The sequence below is a fragment of the Camelina sativa genome, chromosome 16 (genome assembly GCF_030686135.1).
Source record: "Camelina sativa cultivar CO46 ecotype springtype chromosome 16, ASM3068613v1".
NCBI lineage: Eukaryota > Viridiplantae > Streptophyta > Magnoliopsida > Brassicales > Brassicaceae > Camelina > Camelina sativa.
This window is the reverse complement of record NC_141895.1, coordinates 27,907,105-27,927,633: the sequence shown is the minus strand read 5'-3', so window position 1 is coordinate 27,927,633 and position 20,529 is coordinate 27,907,105. Positions and strand designations below refer to the sequence as shown.

Below are 20,529 nucleotides of genomic sequence, written 5' to 3'. Positions count from 1 at the left end.
ATCGATGGCGGTCAATGAAAAGTTATTAAAGTACTTCCCAGAAGACCGTAGAGGTGGATGGGATAAAATGTTGTGGAAAGGTTCCAAATGAGAAAATCTATATGGTGATGGACCTCCTCCAAAAGGACCGAACCTCCAAAAGTACCTCTAAAGACAATGCGATTTACTGAGGGGACTAATTTCTTTTACTGAGGGGACTAATTTCTTTTACTTCCATACTAATTTCTTTTTTATATATATATATATATATATATATTTAAGTATCTTAATATAGAAAATTAAAAATATATTAATTAGAGAGATGTCTGATCATGATTAGTCGTTTAATAGTTTAGGTGGACGTCCTAAGGATTATAATTTCAAATTATTAATATTGTTATAGATATGTTTTACCGCCAACCTATTTATGTGTATTGGCAAGACGAACTAGCTTTGCACAAATTTCAGATATACAACAGTAGCGTTTCCATACATTATGAGATCGAGTTTGGTTAAATCATATACATCTCATAAAACCTACCATCTTTCTTTATATGAATTCGACAATTTTTCAAATCGACGAATACAGTGGCTATTAGAAATGGAGGACAAAAATGAAAATGGTCAAAAAATGATATTATTAATTAATATGATGGTTAAAAGTTAATTTAATATATAATAATTGTGTAAAAGACAACAAAAATAAAATAGCCAAAAAATATGTATTTTAAAAAATAGGTATATCAAAAAAAGGCATTTCTAACAGTTTATCTTCTTTAAAATTAGAACTTTAAAATATTATAATTTTTTTTAAAAAATTAGAAGTTTTTAGCTTTAAATTTTTATGATAAATATTAAAACTTTCAAAAGATATTATAAATCTGAAATAAATTGAGTGAGAATGACCTTCAAACGGCGAAAAACGGATAACTGGTCAATTCGTTAAAGTCAATAGTCAACCCAAACTGATCAACAGACAACAGTCAAACGAGCATCTTGTTAGTGAGCGAGCATCTTGCTCACAAGTTCTTTTAACATATAGAAGGAATACACAAAGCTGGTTTCCCTCCACAACTTCCAGACTCCTATCTATGTCCTAGCAATCCTACATGCATAAAATTGTGAGTCACTAGATTGTTCTTTTCACAATACAATCAATTTTTTGTTACCTTATTAACTGCTTCAGCCTTCCAACTGAATCAAGAAGCAAGAGACCTTATCATCAAGACTTCCATTTGTGAAAAATGCACTCTTTACCCGGAGAGAAAAGTGTTCATAACATATATAGTTTTGGACATCCGGCACATGTTCTTCCAAAAAGAAATATATATGTTGCCCTTGTTCTTTCTTCATTTGCAGAATTTATGCTGAGAAAGGCATGTCGCATCACTTTTGTTTGATATATAAGTTATATATAACTGTCTGCATCTCTCAATTCATAGATGAAATTCTAGTAATTGCTATAATACATAGGACCATGTATCAGAGTTTGAATATTAAAACTCTAAAGGTCCTTCTTGTTGCTTCTGTATGTTTGGTGTCGTTTCATTTATCTTCAAGAATGGTAAGGTTAAGAAGTTCATGAAAGTGATTCTAACAAAGCTGCAAGAAGGTAAAAAGTGAAGGTGGGATATTTGGGAATGATTGGGAAACTAGCTCAAGAGTTTCCCAATCATTCCCGAAAGCAAAGTGATTTGGTAAAGAAGAGCACCACATATGCATGCATGTTGTGACAAAAGCAAAGTGAGAGGAGTTGAGTGTGTGATGAAGAGAGTGAAAGACTGATCCCAGAGCTTTAATGGGAAATAAATGGTCATTACAATTGGGGATCTCTTCCCAAACATGCTTCACTCTCTCTCTTTCTCATTTCAAGAAGGTGCTTCAAGTAATTTGTATTTCATCCTTAATGACACTGTTTCATCTTTATATAAAAAGGTCACAGACGATTAATGTATTAATTTAAGCAACATAAACAGTAAACACAATCGTCTACGTGTCAGGGCAGTTATTATGTCTTCACAGAGGCATGAGTCTTCTACGTTTGTAGAACCAGACGAATGCCAAAAATATGAGAAGGCCGCACACTCCAGTGATGGTCAAAACCCATTTGAAAGCACCTTGCTTTTCAAAGAAATCTATTTCAAAATTCATCCCAAAGATCCCTGCTACAACCCCAAAGATGGCTACAACGAATGTCGCAGTAGTTAGCAGCAGCTCGAATTGGATCAGCTGATTCCGTACGTTATCCTGCAAATTCCGAATATTTTTCTTATGGTTTTTTCTAAGCAAACAAGATATATGTATGACAAAGATCATGATTTTTGAGGGAATACCAACTGTATGCTGATGAAATCCTCGGTATCATCAATGTACTCCTTTAACTGAAGAAGAGTGAAGAGAGTTGCAGATAATTATAAACCGCTTTTAACTGCTATTCAATAACAAGATGATGAATGAACAAAAAGATGCGGTTTTTAGTTTTATGTTACCGAGGTTAGCTTGTTGAGAGTGCTATCGATGACAACAAAGTATGCTTCCAGCAACATCTCTAGCTCCTCTATATTCTCGGTTGCGCCTTCTGAGCTCCTAGCACTGTCATGCCGGCTCCTTACAACGCTCAAGCTTTTCTCAAGTCTACGGGTCTCAGGAGGAGAAGAAACAGGAGAAACTGGCGCAGACAGAGAAACACAATCATTCGATCTGTAAACAGGTAAAGACTGATCACCATATAAAGATCCTTCCATTCTCTTCTTCTTCTCTGTTAGGTACATTTCCGCCATATCCCCATCATCGTCCATTAGCTGTTCGATCTCATCCCGAACCTTTTGAACTCTTCTCGTCAATGCTACAAGTCTGCTCTTTAGTCTACGCGCACGCTCCAAGTTTAAAGTACTGATCTTTGAGGTAAGCTCATCCAATAATGGGTATGCCTCAATCTCTAACTCTGAAGCCTACAAAAAAAGGGTTAAAAGTAAAATCTAACTATTAATGCAGAGCATACACTAAATTCAATTAAGTTCTGAATCGATCACTAACCTGGGAATCAAGGAAGGTACAAGCAGCTTCAAGGGCAACTTCAAGAGCCCTAAACTCGAAAGGTAAATAATCAGGGGATGAGTTCTGAAAGACATTGTCTAAACTCCTACTCCGACTCCTCCTGCTGAAATCAAGAGTGTCCTGATTCCAAACCTCAGTAACAGAACTCGCCTTTAGCCTCTGCTGCAGCTCAACAACATACCGAAGCACATAGTTGTCAAGGGAATTCAAGAGCAAAACCTCATCAGCAGTAATGATACAACGGATCTGCTCCAAGTTAACAACAATAGCCTTCTCTCTGCCAAGGATAGTGGAGGGATAGACAAACAAAGGATCAAGGAGCCTTAAATCACGAGCAGGCAAATCACATCTACGCATCATAGTGAACTTATCGACCTCAATGAGCTGAGAATTGGCAAAAGTATCAACACGAATCCAAGACTTGAGGCCTTGGCCACGCTTCTTGAGACCCAAAACATCAAGTCCAAGGAGAGGTTGTCTCCCTGATGGAGAAGGACGAGAAGCTGCAGCATCCCCTCTAAGGTTAATAGCTGAAGCAGGTCTTGGAGGAAGCAAACGCTCTTTGAGCTCAGACATTGTTGCCAATCTCCAGATACACTGAAACAAAACCGAATCAAGTACACAAGGATGCAGTAAACAATTACAAGGGTCTATCTGTCTAATGCAGAGAAGCAGGGTATGACTTACAAAGACCAGAAGCAGCTAAGTAATAGTGTATACAACAAATAACAGATCAAAATATAAGTAGAGGAAGAAGTTTCAAACCTCTACAGTTAAAAGAAATCAAGACCGATCTCGGTGTTGTAACTCTTATCACACAAGGCAAAGGATCAGAAAGCGATTCAGAGTTATAAAAATTTCCACTTTCAAAACCCACGAAGAGTCATCGAATCGTATTTGGATAGCAGAATCAGATGGATCATCTCGAGACAATAAAACAGAGGAAAAATCCACCAAAAGAAAGTACAGAAAAATTCAGACAAAAATAACTCCGACGAAGAAACCCTAAAAACTATAAATTCGAAAGGGGATTGAATGAATGAATGACTTGGTTTGAGTAAATGCTAAGAAGAAGAAGAAGCAAAAGTAAGAAACTTTTGGTTTGGCTGAGTTGTTGGATACTTTACTTGGATTAAAGAGAAAGAGAGAGAGGTTAATGCAAACCGATGCTTCTTAACTAATTTATATTGGTTTAGTAGTAGACTGACTCATCTGAGATTGACCGGTTTAACACAACTTCCAATTCCATTATCATAAAATTGCTAACTAATGCATAATAAATTCATCAGTTAGTGGGATCATTCACAGAGAATCATAGATAGATTTGAGGAGACAAAATCAAATTATTCGAAGGGGGTATAGTTAAGGTGACAACGTGCGGTTAGAAAAATCTAAAACCAAAAAAAAAAAAAAAAAAAAAAAAAGAGAGAGAATTATTGGAAACACACAATTGATGATGACGTGAGCCGATGAGAATCTGAAGATCCTCCTCTCTACGACCCGAGTCCATTTATTAGACCCGGTATGACCCGTTTTACCTGGTTCCTTTCCTCTCTACCTACCACGCTACGTCGAGTTTTGCTGCTAACGAACATTTTGTGGAGGATTCGCCTCGATCTGAATCCACAATCAATCATCAGATATCATCAACTTTGCGATTCTCGTTTATTGAACTTATTGCGATAATCCACTAGGTCGATCATTGGACTTTGTTCTTTGTGTTCATCCTCTCAAAGGTAATCAATTTCCCCTAATTTTATATGAATTTCGCTATTTTCTCAGACGAAATTGATCAACTTTGCAATGATCAAAATCGTAAATTCACTAAATTGTCTTCAATAGTTATAGCCTTCTCTGGTGATGATTTAACTTTAAGATACAGAGTTAGTTAGTTTTATTGCCTGATTTCCGAATATGTGCTTTTTTTTTTGTTTTAAGGTGTTGAATGAGCTATGGGAATGGCGTCCATGAGCTCTACTTGTGAAAGCCTTCGTCTTTGCGTCTTTGACTTGACTAGAGGCCAAAACGAAGGTCAGGAATTGGACAAGATCTTGTTCTTCTATCCTCCTGATCTTACCTTTTCGACTCAGCTTTCCGTTATAGGCCTCAGCGAAGGGCTTATCACGTTCACCAGGTCAGCTACTAGTGTGTTTTTTTTTTTCTATTCTTCACAGAAATGTTCTAGCTGTTGTTTGTCTCATGCTCACATTATTAGTCTTTTGTGTTATTTTAGTCTTTGCTTGTATTTTTTGGGTGTTTCTGAGACAACGTGGTTTATGGAATATAAATGCAGACTTTTCTCTCCGGAGGCAGCTTGTGAAGTAATAGAAGCAGAGAGACATTCCCATGTTTTCTATGAGGCCGAGCCCGATATATGGATGGTCATGGTACAACATTCTCAATCGCACTTTTATTCATATGCAGAAAGAGAACAAAATCTTATCTGTCTAAGATTTTGCTAGGTTGTGGAGAAAAATAAGGACATTGAAGCCGTATGGAGGGTTGATGCATTGCGGAGAGTGCTGAAGGAAGTGCACTCTCTCTTTGTTATGTTTCACGGGTCTATTAGGGCATTGCTTGAAAAAGAACCAACTGGAGGACTCATAAGATCGCACTTGTATCCATTCATCACAGACTATTTAAATGGTAAGCAATATCCACCAAATCTTAGCCCATTCAATCCCTGAGTAATAGCACTTTTCAATAGGTTTTCTATTTTGGGGCAGATCTTTTTGTTGGTAAGAAACATCAGTTACCTTCCTTCCGTGAAACTTTGAAAGAGCGTGGTACAGTTCAGATGCTAACTCTAGCCAGAGATGCCGCACTTGAAGTTCAGGTTTGTTGCTCCCTCAGATGATCCGTTTCACAATAACTAACACAATAGTTCACTATTTTGACTAGTATTTATTTAGATGTACAGTCTCTCGTCCGAGTGCTAGATTCATGTGCTGGGACTGTTCGATGCCACTCTGTGATTTTGTTTCATGATCTACTGGTGTCAACAACTCTCTCACCTGTATGTTTTCAAATCCCTCACTCGCAATATTCATTTTAGCCAATATTGTTGAGTTGATAAGATTCTTAAACTGTCGTGGTATGTGTAGACTATATATAATGTCCACTAATACTAAACGTTTTAGTCTTTTTCATGTCCCTCTGGTTTGTCAGGATGATACCGTCGACTTGTTTGCATTTTCTGTCATGAGATTGACCACAAACGCACTATCCTCTGGCACAAGTTCCTGGTCATATCTACGCAAGGGATCCGTTCCACCTCAAATTTCTTCTAGATCTACATCGGGCACCCCTCGTGGTTCAAGTGGTACATTGCCTTCAGGAAATGGTAGTAACACAGGTCGTGTTATTAGACCTTTGCAGCACGATAAGTGGTCAAAAGGGAAAGACGGGTTTCTTGTAACTGATATATGGGGTATAGATGCAACCCCAACAATTTTGCTACAGAAGACACAAGAAAGACTTTACCTTGTGACTTATCAATACAAGAGTGTCACCTTAGTTCTTCTCGTGCCTACCGCTGCAATTGTTAATGGAGAACTAGACATCTCATTCGTGAAGCAGCAACTTATTGAAAATGTTAGCTCATCTCTGTAAACCCTCTCTTGCTTCATTGTAAAATCTTTTCGGACTACGTAGCTCATCATCTCTTTGCATTTTTTGCAGGCGTCGGCGAAAGTCGTGAAAGTCGAAGAGAAGCTATCGAAAGGATGGGGCGGTGAGAACGCTTACCATGTAAGCGGTTACCGTTACTTGCTAGTTGATAATGACATGGAAGTTTCGAGAGCTTCTCCACCAGGAAAGGTAGCAACACTAGCAAAGGTGAGAGAACTCCCATCAATCATATTCATATACTGCAATCTCGTTAGTAGCATAACGAAGACAAAAAGTGTATCAAACTCACAAAGTTGTCTTTGATTACGTAGGAGTCTTTGCTTGCACTAAACAAGCTAAGGGAAGAAGTGGATACAGAAAAGAGCCGCTCGAAGCAAGAGAAAGACATGGAAATATGCATTCGGGCAAAGAACAACGCTTGGGCGATTGCGCGTGTAAGCAAAGGTAAAGAGCTTCACATGGCTTTAGAGAAGGCAAGTGAGACTCTTCTTGATGCTACAGACTCTGTCCAAAGATTCAGCAACAGGTATTGAGTTTTTTTAAGTTACTAGTACTAAAGTTACCAAGAATTGAGTTTTCCAATTTTAAGAAAGAAAAACGAAATGATGTTGCAAATTTATTTCAGGTACTGCAGCGGAGCATTCTCTATGGATTAGATTCAGCAATTGTTTTGTTTGTTTTAAATTCTTGTAGAAGTTGCAAAGGTTTTTGAAGTATTTTGAGATGTGTTTATAAAGAAACCGTTACAAGGAAGAAGAATGAGAGTATTTGGTGGCTTTTGTCTACACATCTAAAAAGTAAACGTGGAACTTGACTCTTGACCCTTGACGGTTTGAAAAAGTCAGAACAAAGACTTTAATCCTTTATTAGATTACTTGCAAATTCAGGAAAGCTAAAACACTTTCAATTCTGAATTTTAGAGATTTTTTTTACAACGAAGGAGAAATTACTTTATTCACATTTGTTTCTTTAAGCAATCATTAGAGGAGACAAATTTCACCTAATTTACATTGTGCTTTCTCCAAGTCTCTCTCACTCTCTTTCTGATTGTTGTTATTTATATACATAACATTTTCACAATTGGATGATTACGAAATTAGTGGGGGAATCTTTGGTTTTGTTTTGTCGAGAATGATCAAGCGTAAGGATTAACATGAGAAGAGTAGTCACGGGTTCCTGCTCCCTCCCAACCCATCCATTCCTCCCACGTGTCGCAGTCTGGATCATTCATTCCGTTCAATCCTTCGTCATATACATCGAACGGCTCAAATTCCTCCGTCGTCCCTTCCATCTGATTCTTTATTTGCTTCAACACAATCTTCATATTACCAAAACAAAAGACAGAGAGATCAATTTTCATAATTTTCATTACAAAAAAAAACGAAATTACAGTAAATCAGTTTACGTTAGCCAATAAAAAGATAAGAAGTAGTTTTCACATGTAAACACACGCTTACATCGTAAGCTTCGTTGATCGTCTGAAACTGTACACCACAATTGCTTCCTCTACAAACATCAGGATGATACTGCAACAATCAAATCAAAAAAAAAAAAAATCCGTCAGAATAAATTTTTTTAAAAAATATCAGATTTAAGTAACCCAGATAAGCAAAATCGAATATTTTGTTTTTTTTTTTGTTTTTTAATATGCAACAAGGTAAGGTTCATCACAGATCCAAAAAAGGACAAACCTTTTTGGCGAGTTGTCTGAAAGCTTTCTTGACCTCGTATTCAGATGAATCGGGTCGGATCTTAAGAGTTTTATACGGATCCATTACAGAAGATGAAGAACAAACGACTTTTGTTCTGTTGAGCATCTTTGTGTCCTTTCTTCTGCTGGTAGACCCGAGAATCCGTTTCCTCCGATCGTCAAAGCAATAGTCATGTTTAGAGGTTCACAAGATTGGAATCAAGCAGATAATTCAAAAAAGATTATGATTTGTAGAAAGTGAAATAAAGGGAGAGTTTTTTTTTTAATTATTGGGAAGGGTTTGTTTAATAATGGATTTTAGGATGATTTAATGGATTGGATAAAAAGAGAAAGAGAGAAGAAACGATTACTTATAAAGGGAACTGAGCGGTGACTCATTCTTTTGTCATCTCAAAGTGTCCTTATCCATAACGCTACCGATTCTACGGCCAAGTGTTTTGTTCTTTTACTATTCTTAAATATAAAAAATTATCCACTCCTACTTTTTTGTTATTATGTTTTTTAAAAAATGTTAATTTTATTATCCAAAAATAAAATAAAAAAGGCATCTACTGTGTTTTGTTTTGAGGTCTAAAATCTGGTGTGTGTTTTTTTTAACAAAATGTGAAAGAAGAAGGAAAATGGTTGACAGGTTGGTACTTGCATGTTTTTTAAATTCTAATCAAAGTACTATTCAGTTTTTCTTTACTAATTAAGTATGTTTTAGTTTCCTGTGGGTACTAGTTTAGTTTAGTTTCACACAAAACTAATAGCACCCAAGATCTGTTTTCTGTTTTCTTTTTCTTTTTAGAAACAAATATAAGAACCATTAGCACGAATTGAGACGTTTTTTTACCACAGTAATACTTTCAGATTACTTTGAAGAAATCATTTTTGTAGATATTTGTTTCTTTAAAATAGTGATGATATATTGACTTTCAAATCAGAAATAAAGACCGATGGTAATATCCGTTCTTATCCAAAATCATTTGAAGAACTAATATACGGAAAAAGATTCCTTCACAATTTGATACTTCAAAAATATCTCATCAAATCACGCAAATAAATTTGGATCACAAAATGTACCAAAATAATATCACATTCATCTACACAGTTTAGTACAACTGATATTACGTTTAGACGTTTAGTAGTACACAAAGCTATTATATGGAACTTAGCTAATTTTCCCTATAAGAAAAAACACAGCAAGCTACATAAACGACGTTCTTTGAAATTTGAAGAAGACAACACAAGAAAAAAAAAACATTTCCGTTCACAACATTGATTGTCTAGCTAGTCTCTCTTGTTATCAGCTTAATATGTAGATGATATGCAAGGAACAGAACAGGATGATTGCTCACTGAGTTCTCATGTAAACTCTAGTTGAATAATCCAAAACAAGATGTGAAATTTTCAAGAATTTTTGGTAGAGACAAACAAGCCAAACACAGGTTTCAAGCTCTTCTTCTTCGCTTCCTCTTCTCTCTGTCGCTTTCATCCGAACTAGAAGAAGAGGATGATTCTGACTCAGATTCAGAGTCAGAACCAGAACTGTCAGATCCAGACGATGATCCTGATTCTGATTCCGCAACTTGCTTCTGCTGTTGCATGATCAGGCGTGGCATGTTCTTCAGATACTCTCTCAGGTTCTCTGTGATGCCTCCAAGACCAATGGATGTAAAGAAGTTGATTGCAAACCTCGTGTTCTTTGGATTATCTTTAGGGAAGATAGATTCAAGTGATTCCTGCATCGTTGGATCCTGAAGCCTCTCATTTAGCAGCCTTATCCCCAAGTGTTCTGATAATTCCTGCAATCCATGCAAAATTGTAACCAAATCAGCACAACAGTCTCAAAAAAACCAATTTCCACCTTCACAAACTTTATCAGCAGAGTCCTAATTGTGAAGCAATACATCCATAGTTTGATAATGAATAGTATGAACAAGTAATTAATCAATCACATCAACCTATCTCTAATCAAATTAATGAGATAAGCAGCTCTGAACATAGTAAAATGAGTTTCATGAAATGGTGAAATGAGGTTCGAGGATTCTAGTTACCTGGAAAAGGATCTTAATAAAGATACGAGATGAGGAAGTTGTGTCCTCCTCAGTTAACCGAATGTAGGCAAGCACATGCCAGGGGAGAGCATCTGTGCCCAGTAAATGGGCAAAAAACTTGGCCACGTTACGCAACTTGTTTGTCTCAAGACGGTGAATCATGGAATACTGCTGAACAAAGCATTTCTCAAAATTCTCTTGATGAATTTTGTTGATCATGCAGAAACGTTGACCCAACAACCCGTAGTAACGCAGATAAGTTCTCTCCTGAGAGCAACACTCCAGGAGCATTATACATAGTTCCATCTGCAACGTTGATTAGATAAGAATTTTATAAGACTTGTGTACTTCCAGCAAGTCACAGATTTTAAGATGGATTGATATCAAATTAAACAATAAAACATAAAAGTAAAAGAAGCACAGGTAAGTATAGATTATCAGAGTTTGGAAGAAGTTACCTCTTGACCAGGTTCAAGCTTAATTTTAAGTAATTTGTGACCAGCTTCCTCAAAATCAACACTGGACATTATGGTCAGGTAGATTGTCCTCCTAAGATTAACAAGATTAGTCTCTGTCTCGTCTCTTATTCTCATTTGCTCTTCATCTTCTTCATCAGAATCATCTTCCTCCTCATCATTATCCTCTGAACTAGCATCAGAGCCATCTTCATCCTCAGACTCCTCCTCACCGAGTAACTCTTTCTTCAGCGCCTCGTATTTCTTTTCGTTCTCAACAAAGTCAGGATCAGGTTTGAAAACATCTGCAATCAGATAAATGTAGAATTAAGAGCTGTTTCGGTAATTCCAAAATAGTAACCTCTCTCTAAAGCATGGGGTAAAATTTAAATACAATACGAAGCTTACCAAGAGCAGTTTCAGGATTAATTTCCTGACTAAGAGAGATATCGTGTGAATATTTTTCTTCAACAAGATCTAGCTCAGGACGAACGGCCGGATGTCCCTGAAAGTAAACCGTCAACAAGATTTATGAGCATTATGCTATCCATGACAATAAGCATACTGTTATATCAACCACAACCCCATAATATCAGATTCAAACTCAATGAATCAAGGAGTATGTTACCTGAAAGTTCGCTTTCCTCGTAGCATAGAGACTTTCAATCAAGTACTGAACTCTCTTATCTATCTCTCCCTCGTGCAGTATACCACGAAACCGCTCAAAAATCCCTGAATTAACAACTGGAAGAGCTTAGGAACACAAATAAAAGGAAGAGTGGTGGAAATATAGAGCATGTATGCCATGAAAAGTTGTTGAAGTTTGAAATGAAAGAGCTAAGACACACAACCAAATTTCCACATCATCCTTTTCCAATTGTCATTTGACTTTTGAAAGAAATAGATGCATTAAGTGTAAATTCATATAGTCTAATGTTTCTTCAACATAACAAAACAATTTCTATCCAACAAAAAGAGAGGTTGAAAGGATTTTTACCATGCAATCCTTTTGGTGTAACGTCTTGAAGCATCGCACCACAATCCGTCACAAACCCAACAGCCACCTCGACACTGTCATCAGTTGGGTATTCCAGAAGTAGAGTAAGTAACTCAAGTGCTATGATCTCCTCAGCGACTTGCTGGTTTACTAGATGTGCTATAAATTTTACAGCAGCAAGCAATTGAGGCTGCCAAAACAAATATGATACATAACAATGTATAAATATGATATATATATAAATCAAAATGGTTGAGAAAACTTTTAAATTCGGAAAGCCAAAAAATAAGACAAACCTTGTCGTTACGCTTATACGCTCTCTTTAGCTGCAAAACGACCCTTTTCAAAAGAAGTTCAGCAACTTCAGGGAATTTGGCGTTAATAACAGCGACTAAAGCTGCAAAGACATCAGTGAATCCAGGAGAAGCCATTTGAGACTTCATACATGAACGGCAGAAAAGTCCCCTTCCTCTGATGAGATTTTCAGCAAACAGTTCAGGGATTATGTTCTTGATGTTGCTAGCATTAACCTTATTCACAAGCCCATTAATACTTTTACGGAGAGCATCCCATGTAAGCCGTTGATACTCTACGCTGCTCTTATCTTCCACCTCCTTCATCATGCGTGCTAGCTTAAATGGAGGAATATAAACTCCTCCTGTTTTTCCCAAGGCCATAGCATTGCTCTCAGACGGATTGAGTTCAGCCAACTTGGGCTTTGGAACCTCAATCTTCTCTTCCCTTTTACTGCTATCTTCCTTTCTCACCTTGTCCCTTTGACTATTATCATATCTATCATTGTGTCTCCTGTCTCTTTCATCGTCCCTCCGACTCCTATCTCTTCTTTCAATTTCTCTACGCCGACTCCCATTCTCATGCCCATCATTCAAGTCTCTGTCCCTCCGATCCCTCTTTAAGAGACCTTCATTACCTCTATCAATTTTCTCTTTTCCTCTTCTCTCACTCCTAATCTCACCTTCCTCATCGTCGTCAGATGCTCGATGATCCCTATGTTTCATCTCGCTTCTTTCTCCCCTACCTCTTCTACTCCTCTGCCTATCATCTTCTTCATCAGAAGGTTTATCTGCTAGGACTCTACTACCCCTATGACTCCTCTCTCTACCCTGTTTCTCCATAACTCTGGGGCTTCTCTTCCTACTTCTCCGTACATCAGCATCTTCATCTTCCAAACCTCTACGAGTATTTCTTCCATCTTCAGTATCCTTTGAAAGATGCTTACCACTATCTTCATCAGAAGAAGTGTCAGCTCTAACCCTATCCTTAATTCTTCCCTTACTGACCACCCTCCTCTCACCATCAGCATCACTATCTACCTCAATTCCTTTACCTCTATCATCATCATAACCAGAGCCTGCTTCTCTTCGTCTGGCTAATTCCTCATCATCAGAAGAAGTCTCTTTTCTGACCTTATTATCTCCACGGCGCCTCTCAACATCGACGAAACCAGCACCAATCTCGAGATCTCGTCGCGAGCTCTTGTGGTCCTCGTCATCAGAAACCCTAGGACGACGAGAAACATCTTCAGTCTCGATCCTCGATCGCATAACATCAGGGCTTCTCTCTCGTCTTCTCCTATCCCTTCTTCTAACTCTCTCGTCTTCCTCGGAGGAACTATCGTGCCTACCCATAGATGGAGAAAATAATCGAACTGCGAATGAAGCAAGAACCCTACTGAGAGAGATCTGAATCGGCGGGCGAGCAAAAAGTGATAGAGAGAGAGAGAAACTGGTGGGGGAGACAAATCTTCTTCTATTTGGGTTTTTGTTACGCCGACACGATGTCCTTTTATCGATGCTCAAAACGGCACAATGTGTACATTTTTAATCTTAATCTTGGGTGGACCGTTGACGGGTCGATACGAAAAGTAAAATATAAGCCTAATGGGTCAGGGCCCAAATTTGTATGAGGGTTTGTCCTGGTTACACCTGAGTCCAAAGAGTACATTTTATTTTGTTTTGTTGAGAATAATAATAATGTGAGTTATCAAATCCGAATATTTGCGAATTCCAAGAATTACTAACTTTAAGAAAGATGCCATGTATCGTGTGGCATATGCTTTCACCTAATTCCAAATTTTATTTTCACTGTATTTGATTCTCGTTCTAAGACCACCTAATGTTGACCCCCAAAAATATACTACTAGGTAAAATAATTTGTACATTAGTGTATTTACAAACAAGTAATTTCTTGGTAAAATAATTTGTACTCTATATTTTTCTTGGTTACATGGTAAATTTATTTCAAGAGATACAAAAAAGGTTTTGAATGACACAAAAATGATCAAACGAAACTTTATTAATTAATATATATTAGTATTCTGAACAAATCAAAGCACATTATTTTGAATAAGTCTCAACGGTCATTGATTATAATATTACCTTGAGTCCTTGACTAGAGTTGAAAAAAGAAAGTTATCATGTTTAATCAACAAAGCAAGAACTGTGCCGAGAGGAGACCTGTGGATCATAATCAATAGTACATCCTTAATAAACTTTAGTAATATTTTCCGCAATTTTTTCTTTTCAATTTACGAAAGGATTAAAGATGAATTGTAGAATCTATAAATAAATAAAAAGGATGAATGAAAAATTAGCTGTGGAATAAAGAGGGAAAAAGGTCCCACGTAAGAAGAATACGATAAGACAACTATTTTTTTCGACTTCTAAATTTTTCAGACAACAACAAAAAAAAAAAAAAAAAAAAAAAAAGGAAAAACAATTAAGAAGTCACAAGTCTGAAGCACAAAGCAAAAGCCTTTTCGTAGTCGTAACCAAAACGCCAAATCATTACCGTTCAACTGAATTCTAACAGAGAGCCCTCTTTTCTTCGGATATCGATCCCTTGTACGTTATCATCTTCTCCTTCTCCAAAATTCTTGTGTGGGTTTTTTCAGATTAGAGATTAGATGGAGAAAGGGGTTGGATTTGAGAAAGAGAATACGCAGACAAACAAGACAGTCAGTGATGGTCTTGTCGGAGGTTTTTTCCCTGTCTCTACCACCAAGATCGCGTGGAAATCAAGGAAAAGATCAGGTTCTCTTCTTTTCCTCTCTTTCTTGTTTTCTCAGAGACCCATCCATTATTTTTTTAGCTACCCTTTCTATTTCTCGTCTGAAAGATTTGGGCTTTTAAGCACTCTGATAGTACCAATCGTGTAAGCCATGCTTGAATTTGCTCTCTGTGACCTGTCTCCTCAAAGTATGTGCTCAGAGATCTCCACATGGAGCTTTAGCTTGGATAATCAAAAACTTTTATAACTTTAGTAAATTGCTCTGATCCGTTTGCATGTGAGTTTGGAACTCAAAGCTTTAGCTATTTTGGTTCCAGCATCGGTGAACCCAGACAAGACACCCGAGGCTATCATGGAGGCCACACCGGAGAAGAACGAGGTAACGGCAATGGAGACCGAGAAAGTTGGGGAACCAATGACCACAACTCCTATTCTGTCCGAGAAAAGAAAAGCTCTCTTTGAGCCACTTGAACCCATTACAAACTTGAACGGAAAGCGACCAACAGCGGCTGATTCCTTGTTGCCACCGCCAGATTTCGAGGCTGCCAACTACCCTAAAGGCTGGTTGATTGGTAAGAAGAGGAAGCTTGTCAATGTCGATGTAGTTGAGAGCATGCGAAGAATCGCTGTCCAAGAAATGAACAGAAAGGTAAAACTTAAACCATACATAGTGCAGGTTTTTTGCTCATGTTTTGTGGTTGTTGGGGATTTTTTTATTAAGGGATTATGACAGGATCGAGAGATAGATGGGTTAAACGAGCAGCTAGAAGAGGATTCACGGTGCTTAGAGCATCTGCAACTTCAGCTGCTACAAGAGAGAAGCAAGAGGACAGAGATTGAAAGAGAGAACACTATGTTAAAAGAGCAAGTCGATATGCTTGTGAACATGATACAAGAAGATGAAGAAGGAGCTGAAGAACCCTAAGCTAGTTTTCAGCAAAGTTATGTGCCACCCTATAATAGCACTGTTCTGTTTGTTTATTCTTTTGTAGATTTGTGTCTCGTCTCGTCCATAAGGAAGAAGGAAAGAAGCTTAGTACCATGTATTATTTGGTTAAGCTACCGTTGTTCCCTCCTGTTAGAACAAAATCAATCAAGAACATTATATATTCTAAGTTTTGAATTCGCCTGCAAGATTTGAACCTGACATTCGATTAAATCATTGAAGTTCTTAAGAGGACGAAGAACTATTTGCTGTGTGTGTATGTGTGTGTCTAAAGTTGCTTCAGATAGAAACAGAGACCAAAAAAGAAATACAAGTTTCAGAAATGAGATGTATTCTCTGTATAGTTGTGTTAAAAGTGTTTCCTTCTCCTATGAATAAATGAAATATACGGACCACGAATTTCGAGTGTCCATATTAGCTTTTGCAAAACAAACCTGCACGAACACGAAAGAGATGCTTCAGATTTACATGCCCAAACTTTCCATCCCATCCACAGCCTCTTTTCTGATTTATTGAAAACTCACTATAACACAATAGTTAAAGAGACAGATAGAAAGCCTGAGTCGTGTAATCAAACATTTGGCTTTTATTATCATCAAAGATCCATTATTCATTCAATCACAGGCATGGTTGTTTTTTTGGTAATGACTACTACATTACAAACATTGTCAGGCCAGTAAATTTTCATTCTTCTTTCTGATGGAAATCACGGGTTTGACTAAGATTACCATTGAGAGTTGCGTGATATATCCTTTTGTCGCCAAGTCCCAAATCCGATAAAATCAAGTTACCCTGAAAGCAACAGAAAGACAAGCACAACCAAACGTTGGTGAGCAATAACACACAAGCCAAAAGTATATATATACAGGTCAAGTCTTACTGCAGTTGGGAAAGCAATACCTCGGTGGCCATTAATCTCCGAACATTGCTAGCATAAAGTTTGGGATCATCTTTCTCTTCTTGTGATGGGTAGTATACAGGTAACCGTATGACTTCCAAGTGATTTACGAATTGACAGAGAAGGAATAAGATGTGGCGTGCCTGCAAAACAAGAAACACGATTCTTGTAACTCACCTAAACAAAACCTGTTTAGAAGCGGAACTTCTGAGAAAACCGCAAATTTTTTAATAAGAAATACTCACCCCGGATATTGTATCCCATGCCACGCTGAAGCGCTCGTAAGGATATTTTAAAATCACCGGAAGAACAGGAGTTCCAGCCAAAAATGCACCTGTCTTGAATGTAAGTAAGTAGTCTCCGTTGGTAGTTGTTCCTTCTGCAGTGAGCGCAAACAGAAGTTTTAAGGAAACAATGATGGTTTGGTAGACAAATTGATTACGAGAGCAATATTGAACCTGGAAAAAGCATAATAGTTGGAGCAGATATGTTCCTATGAGCTTCTCGAACTCTTTCATTTACAGTGCCTGCAAAGATAAGAATAGTGGTTAGATATATAGTATGACAACTATTTATAGTAGAATCAGAGGTTAGGCTCATAAATTTCTTAATTATCAATTGCATAACACAGACTACCAACAAATGGAAGTAAAACTAGGAAAAAATACACTAGCTGAAGATTGTTTTTCTTGTACGAATCACATACCAGATACACCCTTGAAATCAGGCGATTTTGCTTCTCGTTGAACATAGACACAACCAAGGCATTTGCTGTCAGAAAACAACGAAACAAGATATAACCAAGTGTGAGATAATCAATACAAACAAATAACAGAAACAAGGACACTTAGAAGTTGAGATGAGGTACAAATATTTTTTCATTCACAACTCACCTAATGAGGCCAACAAGAGGAAGTTTGCCCACTGATCTCTTCAGCATCAAAATCATGAGGGAAAACAGAAAGAAATGTTAATGCCACTGCCAAAACGACACCCAGTTTTACAGAGCTACCAAAGAGTATATATCTATCAACTAACCTTGGCGACAAAACTTGGAAAAGAAGCAGACATATGATACAAAATATCCAAGTACGAAACGTGATTGGACACAATGGCTCCAGGTCTTTCAGGTTCCTCCGTGGCGGCATCCCCTTTCTGGCTAATCTGCAGCCAAAAGAGAGAACAAATTAAGATAAAAGGCAAACGTCAAGCCATCAGTGGGAACTAATAATTGAATCAATTTCAGGAAAAAAAGAGGTCCCAAGCAAGGACCATCTTAATAAATGGTACAGCAACCTAACTTCTCCTTTGAGCCAACATTGTCGTACCAAGCTAGAATCCTACCAATAAATTGCCTCTAAACTATTATATCTCCTTACAGCAAAGTCTGACAACACTTGAGGTTCCTAATAACTAACTATCCAGTACTAGAAGTTCCTACCACGCTATACAAACACAAAAACTAATCATAGCATAAAATCTTGCAGACGTAGCTAAGTTTATACCTCTACAGAAGTAGTTTTAGGATTGGGATCCATGAGTGAGTCACGATCCAAACGGGTCTCATGAATCCAGTAAAACCCAAAAACGAAAAGCAAAACCCTAGAGAGAAACCTCCCACAGCTCACGATAACAGTACGTTTCCATCCTCTCATGTGAGCATAATCTTCCTGAACAACGACACCACCTTCTTCTTCCTCTTCCTCTGCCCCACGATAAGGAGCAGAAAAGAGCGTAAAAAGCCTACAAATCAAGTAATAGAGAAGCAAGAGGCTCATAGAGAGAAGAAACCGCAGCGGAACAAGCGTCACCATTGCGACAGCCAACTTAATCTTCTCAGTCATGGGAAAAGGACCCAAACCCATCGTCCCATACAAATCCGTCCTCGCGTAAGGTGCGAACTTTTTGTCTAGCTCTTCAATGGCAGCAGCCAAATCGGATTCTGATTTCAGCAAGGGCCGTTCCTCTTTGCTCGAAGGTGGATTCGAATTCATATCTTTGAGCTCTGATTCCATTGTTCTTCTTCTATTCGCCTAAACCTAAAAAAATCTAATCTTTTTTGTTTTTTTTTTCAATGAAAGAAAGGGCTTCTTCAGGTATTGAAATCACACAACGAAAAGTGGGTTCGTGTTGGAAGATGGATCTGAAGAAGAAAGTGTCATCCTTTTCTCTCCTCCTCGTCGTCTCTAGATTTCTTGTGAAGATTTCAGCTTTCGCGCACACGTAGATTCGCCGTAAAAGGTAAACACATGAAACTTAACAAAGTGCTCTAATTCGCTGGAACAACGTGCATCTTAACTTAATATACGCTCATCTATCTTAACCGTTGGATGAATTAGTTGGAACAAAATCGGACCACGACTGTTACTTCTTGTTGCAGAATTTCGCAAATCTTATAATTTATTTTTCCAGATAATGTCAATGAGATTTTTCCTGTTATTTCTCCCATCTTATTTTAATTTTTTTTTATATATAGTTATAGATTTATTTTCTTATCCAAACGGGAAAAAAAAAATCCTTGTTTGATTTGGATATAAATTTCTTGATACACATTTATCTATCTTCTTGGATAATATTTTTTTTTCCGAATTGATGTGCTATATAAGGTTAGAAATTGAGAACCCTAGTAAAATATGAAGAAAATAAGGTAGAGATATGCTATTTTTTTTTTTAGTTCTTACAACGAAAAAAATCTAAAGATTAATGTTTGCTGCGTAATCGTTTTTTTTCAGTTAATACAAAACAAAAATTAAATGTCATATACGTTAACGAACACATTAGAAATCAATTGATTATACGTATAGTCTACGTAGAATGAAACAAGTCAAATAAGTGGTAGGACCAAATTAATGATTATTCCTACAAACGTTTTTACTAATTACTAGTACTATTCACTCCTTTAGTGGCAAACAGAGCAAATCAAATCACGTACCAACTTGCCCTGCTTAATATAAAAACCGTACGGAAATCACAAGGCATGTTTCTTTCAACTACCAAGATTAATCATTTGCATTTTTTTGTTATCACTTTCCCGTCTTTATAGTATATGATTTGTATGGAGAAAGCAGACTTGAACATTATTAACAATCAACTTTTCTCAATTAAAATTTCAAGTTTGCTGAATCCAAGACATAATCATAGGCTCATAGCTATGCAACCTTCCGTCAATAGACAATAGTTACTGCTACCATGATGAATATTAGTACAACATGACTGAAATCTTGACTCGATAGTTGAAGTCTTGAGAAGAAAGATCATGTGAAAGTGGTCATGGGAAGGAAAAACAAATTCGAGGCAATTTCTACGAGAGTTACAAGCTAAAAAGAACCTTAGTTAGAGACGTTAACTGTGTTTATACTCAGACAAATCCTAAAAACAAAAGTGGAAGTTGCGACAGTTAGATTCCCTGTTGAGTAGTCTTTTCTTCTGTATTTAATTTGTTTGTTCTTTGTTGATAAGCAAAAAAAACAACGCATATATTCAAATCTTATGTCATTGTCTTTTTTTAAGGTCATGTCATGAGTCATGCATGACCTTAATAAGTTATCTATAACAGTAATCATTATTACGTAACAATGTTTATTTCAACCTTAGTATGAAACAATATATATTACTAGGACGAGCTATATAATATACTTGGCATTTTAATGTTTACCTAGAACTTAGAACAAACTAAATTCTAAATATATATATATTTTGAAGCAACATAATTAGTTTACTTTATTTATACAATGTTATAAATTAACCTCAAGTATAGTATTTAGAAGAATATGGCATTGGCGTTGTA

At 37.1% G+C, this 20,529-nt stretch overlaps 6 protein-coding genes across 9 annotated transcripts; 2 read left to right on the top strand and 4 right to left on the bottom strand.

Moving 5' to 3' along the window:
* Window positions 1-1,856: 1,856 nt before the first annotated feature.
* LOC104754042 (magnesium transporter MRS2-10) lies at window positions 1,857-4,460 on the bottom strand. 2 transcript variants are annotated; one of them, XM_087490880.1, is made up of 5 exons: window positions 3,802-4,460; window positions 3,016-3,633; window positions 2,469-2,930; window positions 2,313-2,360; window positions 1,857-2,226 (listed from the first exon to the last, which is right to left on the bottom strand). In XM_087490880.1, the coding sequence occupies exons 2-5, from the start codon at window positions 3,610-3,612 to the stop codon at window positions 1,996-1,998; spliced, it is 1,338 nt and encodes a 445-aa protein (XP_087347006.1). In that variant the 5' UTR covers window positions 3,613-3,633; window positions 3,802-4,460; the 3' UTR covers window positions 1,857-1,995. The 2 variants fall into 2 exon arrangements, with proteins under 2 accessions (XP_087347006.1, XP_087347007.1); XM_087490881.1 differs by having other exon boundaries at window positions 3,016-4,288.
* Window positions 4,382-7,453, top strand: LOC104752419 (vacuolar fusion protein CCZ1 homolog B). Its single transcript, XM_010474549.3, has 10 exons — window positions 4,382-4,772; window positions 4,975-5,170; window positions 5,330-5,423; window positions 5,499-5,682; window positions 5,763-5,872; window positions 5,957-6,052; window positions 6,205-6,630; window positions 6,718-6,873; window positions 6,978-7,192; window positions 7,292-7,453. Exons 2-10 carry the CDS (start codon window positions 4,989-4,991, stop codon window positions 7,320-7,322), a joined length of 1,494 nt encoding a protein of 497 aa, XP_010472851.1. The 5' UTR covers window positions 4,382-4,772; window positions 4,975-4,988; the 3' UTR covers window positions 7,323-7,453.
* Window positions 7,454-7,589: 136 nt separating this feature from the next.
* Window positions 7,590-8,702, bottom strand: LOC104752420 (chaperone protein dnaJ 8, chloroplastic). Its single transcript, XM_010474550.3, is given in 4 exon segments — window positions 7,590-7,984; window positions 8,124-8,192; window positions 8,358-8,506; window positions 8,509-8,702. Coding segments are annotated over 4 exon segments (444 nt in total). The 5' UTR covers window positions 8,552-8,702; the 3' UTR covers window positions 7,590-7,801.
* An 865-nt stretch (window positions 8,703-9,567) lies between these two features.
* Window positions 9,568-13,677, bottom strand: LOC104752418 (uncharacterized). Its single transcript, XM_087490879.1, has 7 exons — window positions 12,165-13,677; window positions 11,869-12,058; window positions 11,500-11,603; window positions 11,280-11,376; window positions 10,875-11,176; window positions 10,417-10,722; window positions 9,568-10,164 (listed from the first exon to the last, which is right to left on the bottom strand). Exons 1-7 carry the CDS (start codon window positions 13,515-13,517, stop codon window positions 9,811-9,813), a joined length of 2,706 nt encoding a protein of 901 aa, XP_087347005.1. The 5' UTR covers window positions 13,518-13,677; the 3' UTR covers window positions 9,568-9,810.
* An 803-nt stretch (window positions 13,678-14,480) lies between these two features.
* On the top strand, window positions 14,481-16,021 carry LOC147926039 (protein HEADING DATE REPRESSOR 1-like). 2 transcript variants are annotated; one of them, XM_087490877.1, is made up of 3 exons: window positions 14,481-14,921; window positions 15,216-15,547; window positions 15,632-16,021. In XM_087490877.1, the coding sequence occupies exons 1-3, from the start codon at window positions 14,795-14,797 to the stop codon at window positions 15,821-15,823; spliced, it is 651 nt and encodes a 216-aa protein (XP_087347003.1). In that variant the 5' UTR covers window positions 14,481-14,794; the 3' UTR covers window positions 15,824-16,021. The 2 variants fall into 2 exon arrangements, with proteins under 2 accessions (XP_087347003.1, XP_087347004.1); XM_087490878.1 differs by having other exon boundaries at window positions 14,576-14,921; window positions 15,216-15,470.
* Window positions 16,022-16,032: 11 nt separating this feature from the next.
* LOC104703335 (lysophospholipid acyltransferase LPEAT1) lies at window positions 16,033-18,973 on the bottom strand. Of its 2 annotated transcripts, XM_087490876.1 has the most exons (9): window positions 18,248-18,973; window positions 17,781-17,906; window positions 17,636-17,673; window positions 17,449-17,513; window positions 17,201-17,269; window positions 16,988-17,121; window positions 16,745-16,885; window positions 16,573-16,636; window positions 16,033-16,278 (listed from the first exon to the last, which is right to left on the bottom strand). In XM_087490876.1, the coding sequence occupies exons 1-9, from the start codon at window positions 18,755-18,757 to the stop codon at window positions 16,259-16,261; spliced, it is 1,167 nt and encodes a 388-aa protein (XP_087347002.1). In that variant the 5' UTR covers window positions 18,758-18,973; the 3' UTR covers window positions 16,033-16,258. The 2 variants fall into 2 exon arrangements, with proteins under 2 accessions (XP_087347002.1, XP_087347001.1); XM_087490875.1 differs by lacking the exon at window positions 16,033-16,278 and having other exon boundaries at window positions 16,411-16,636.
* Between the last annotated feature and the right edge of the window lie 1,556 nt (window positions 18,974-20,529).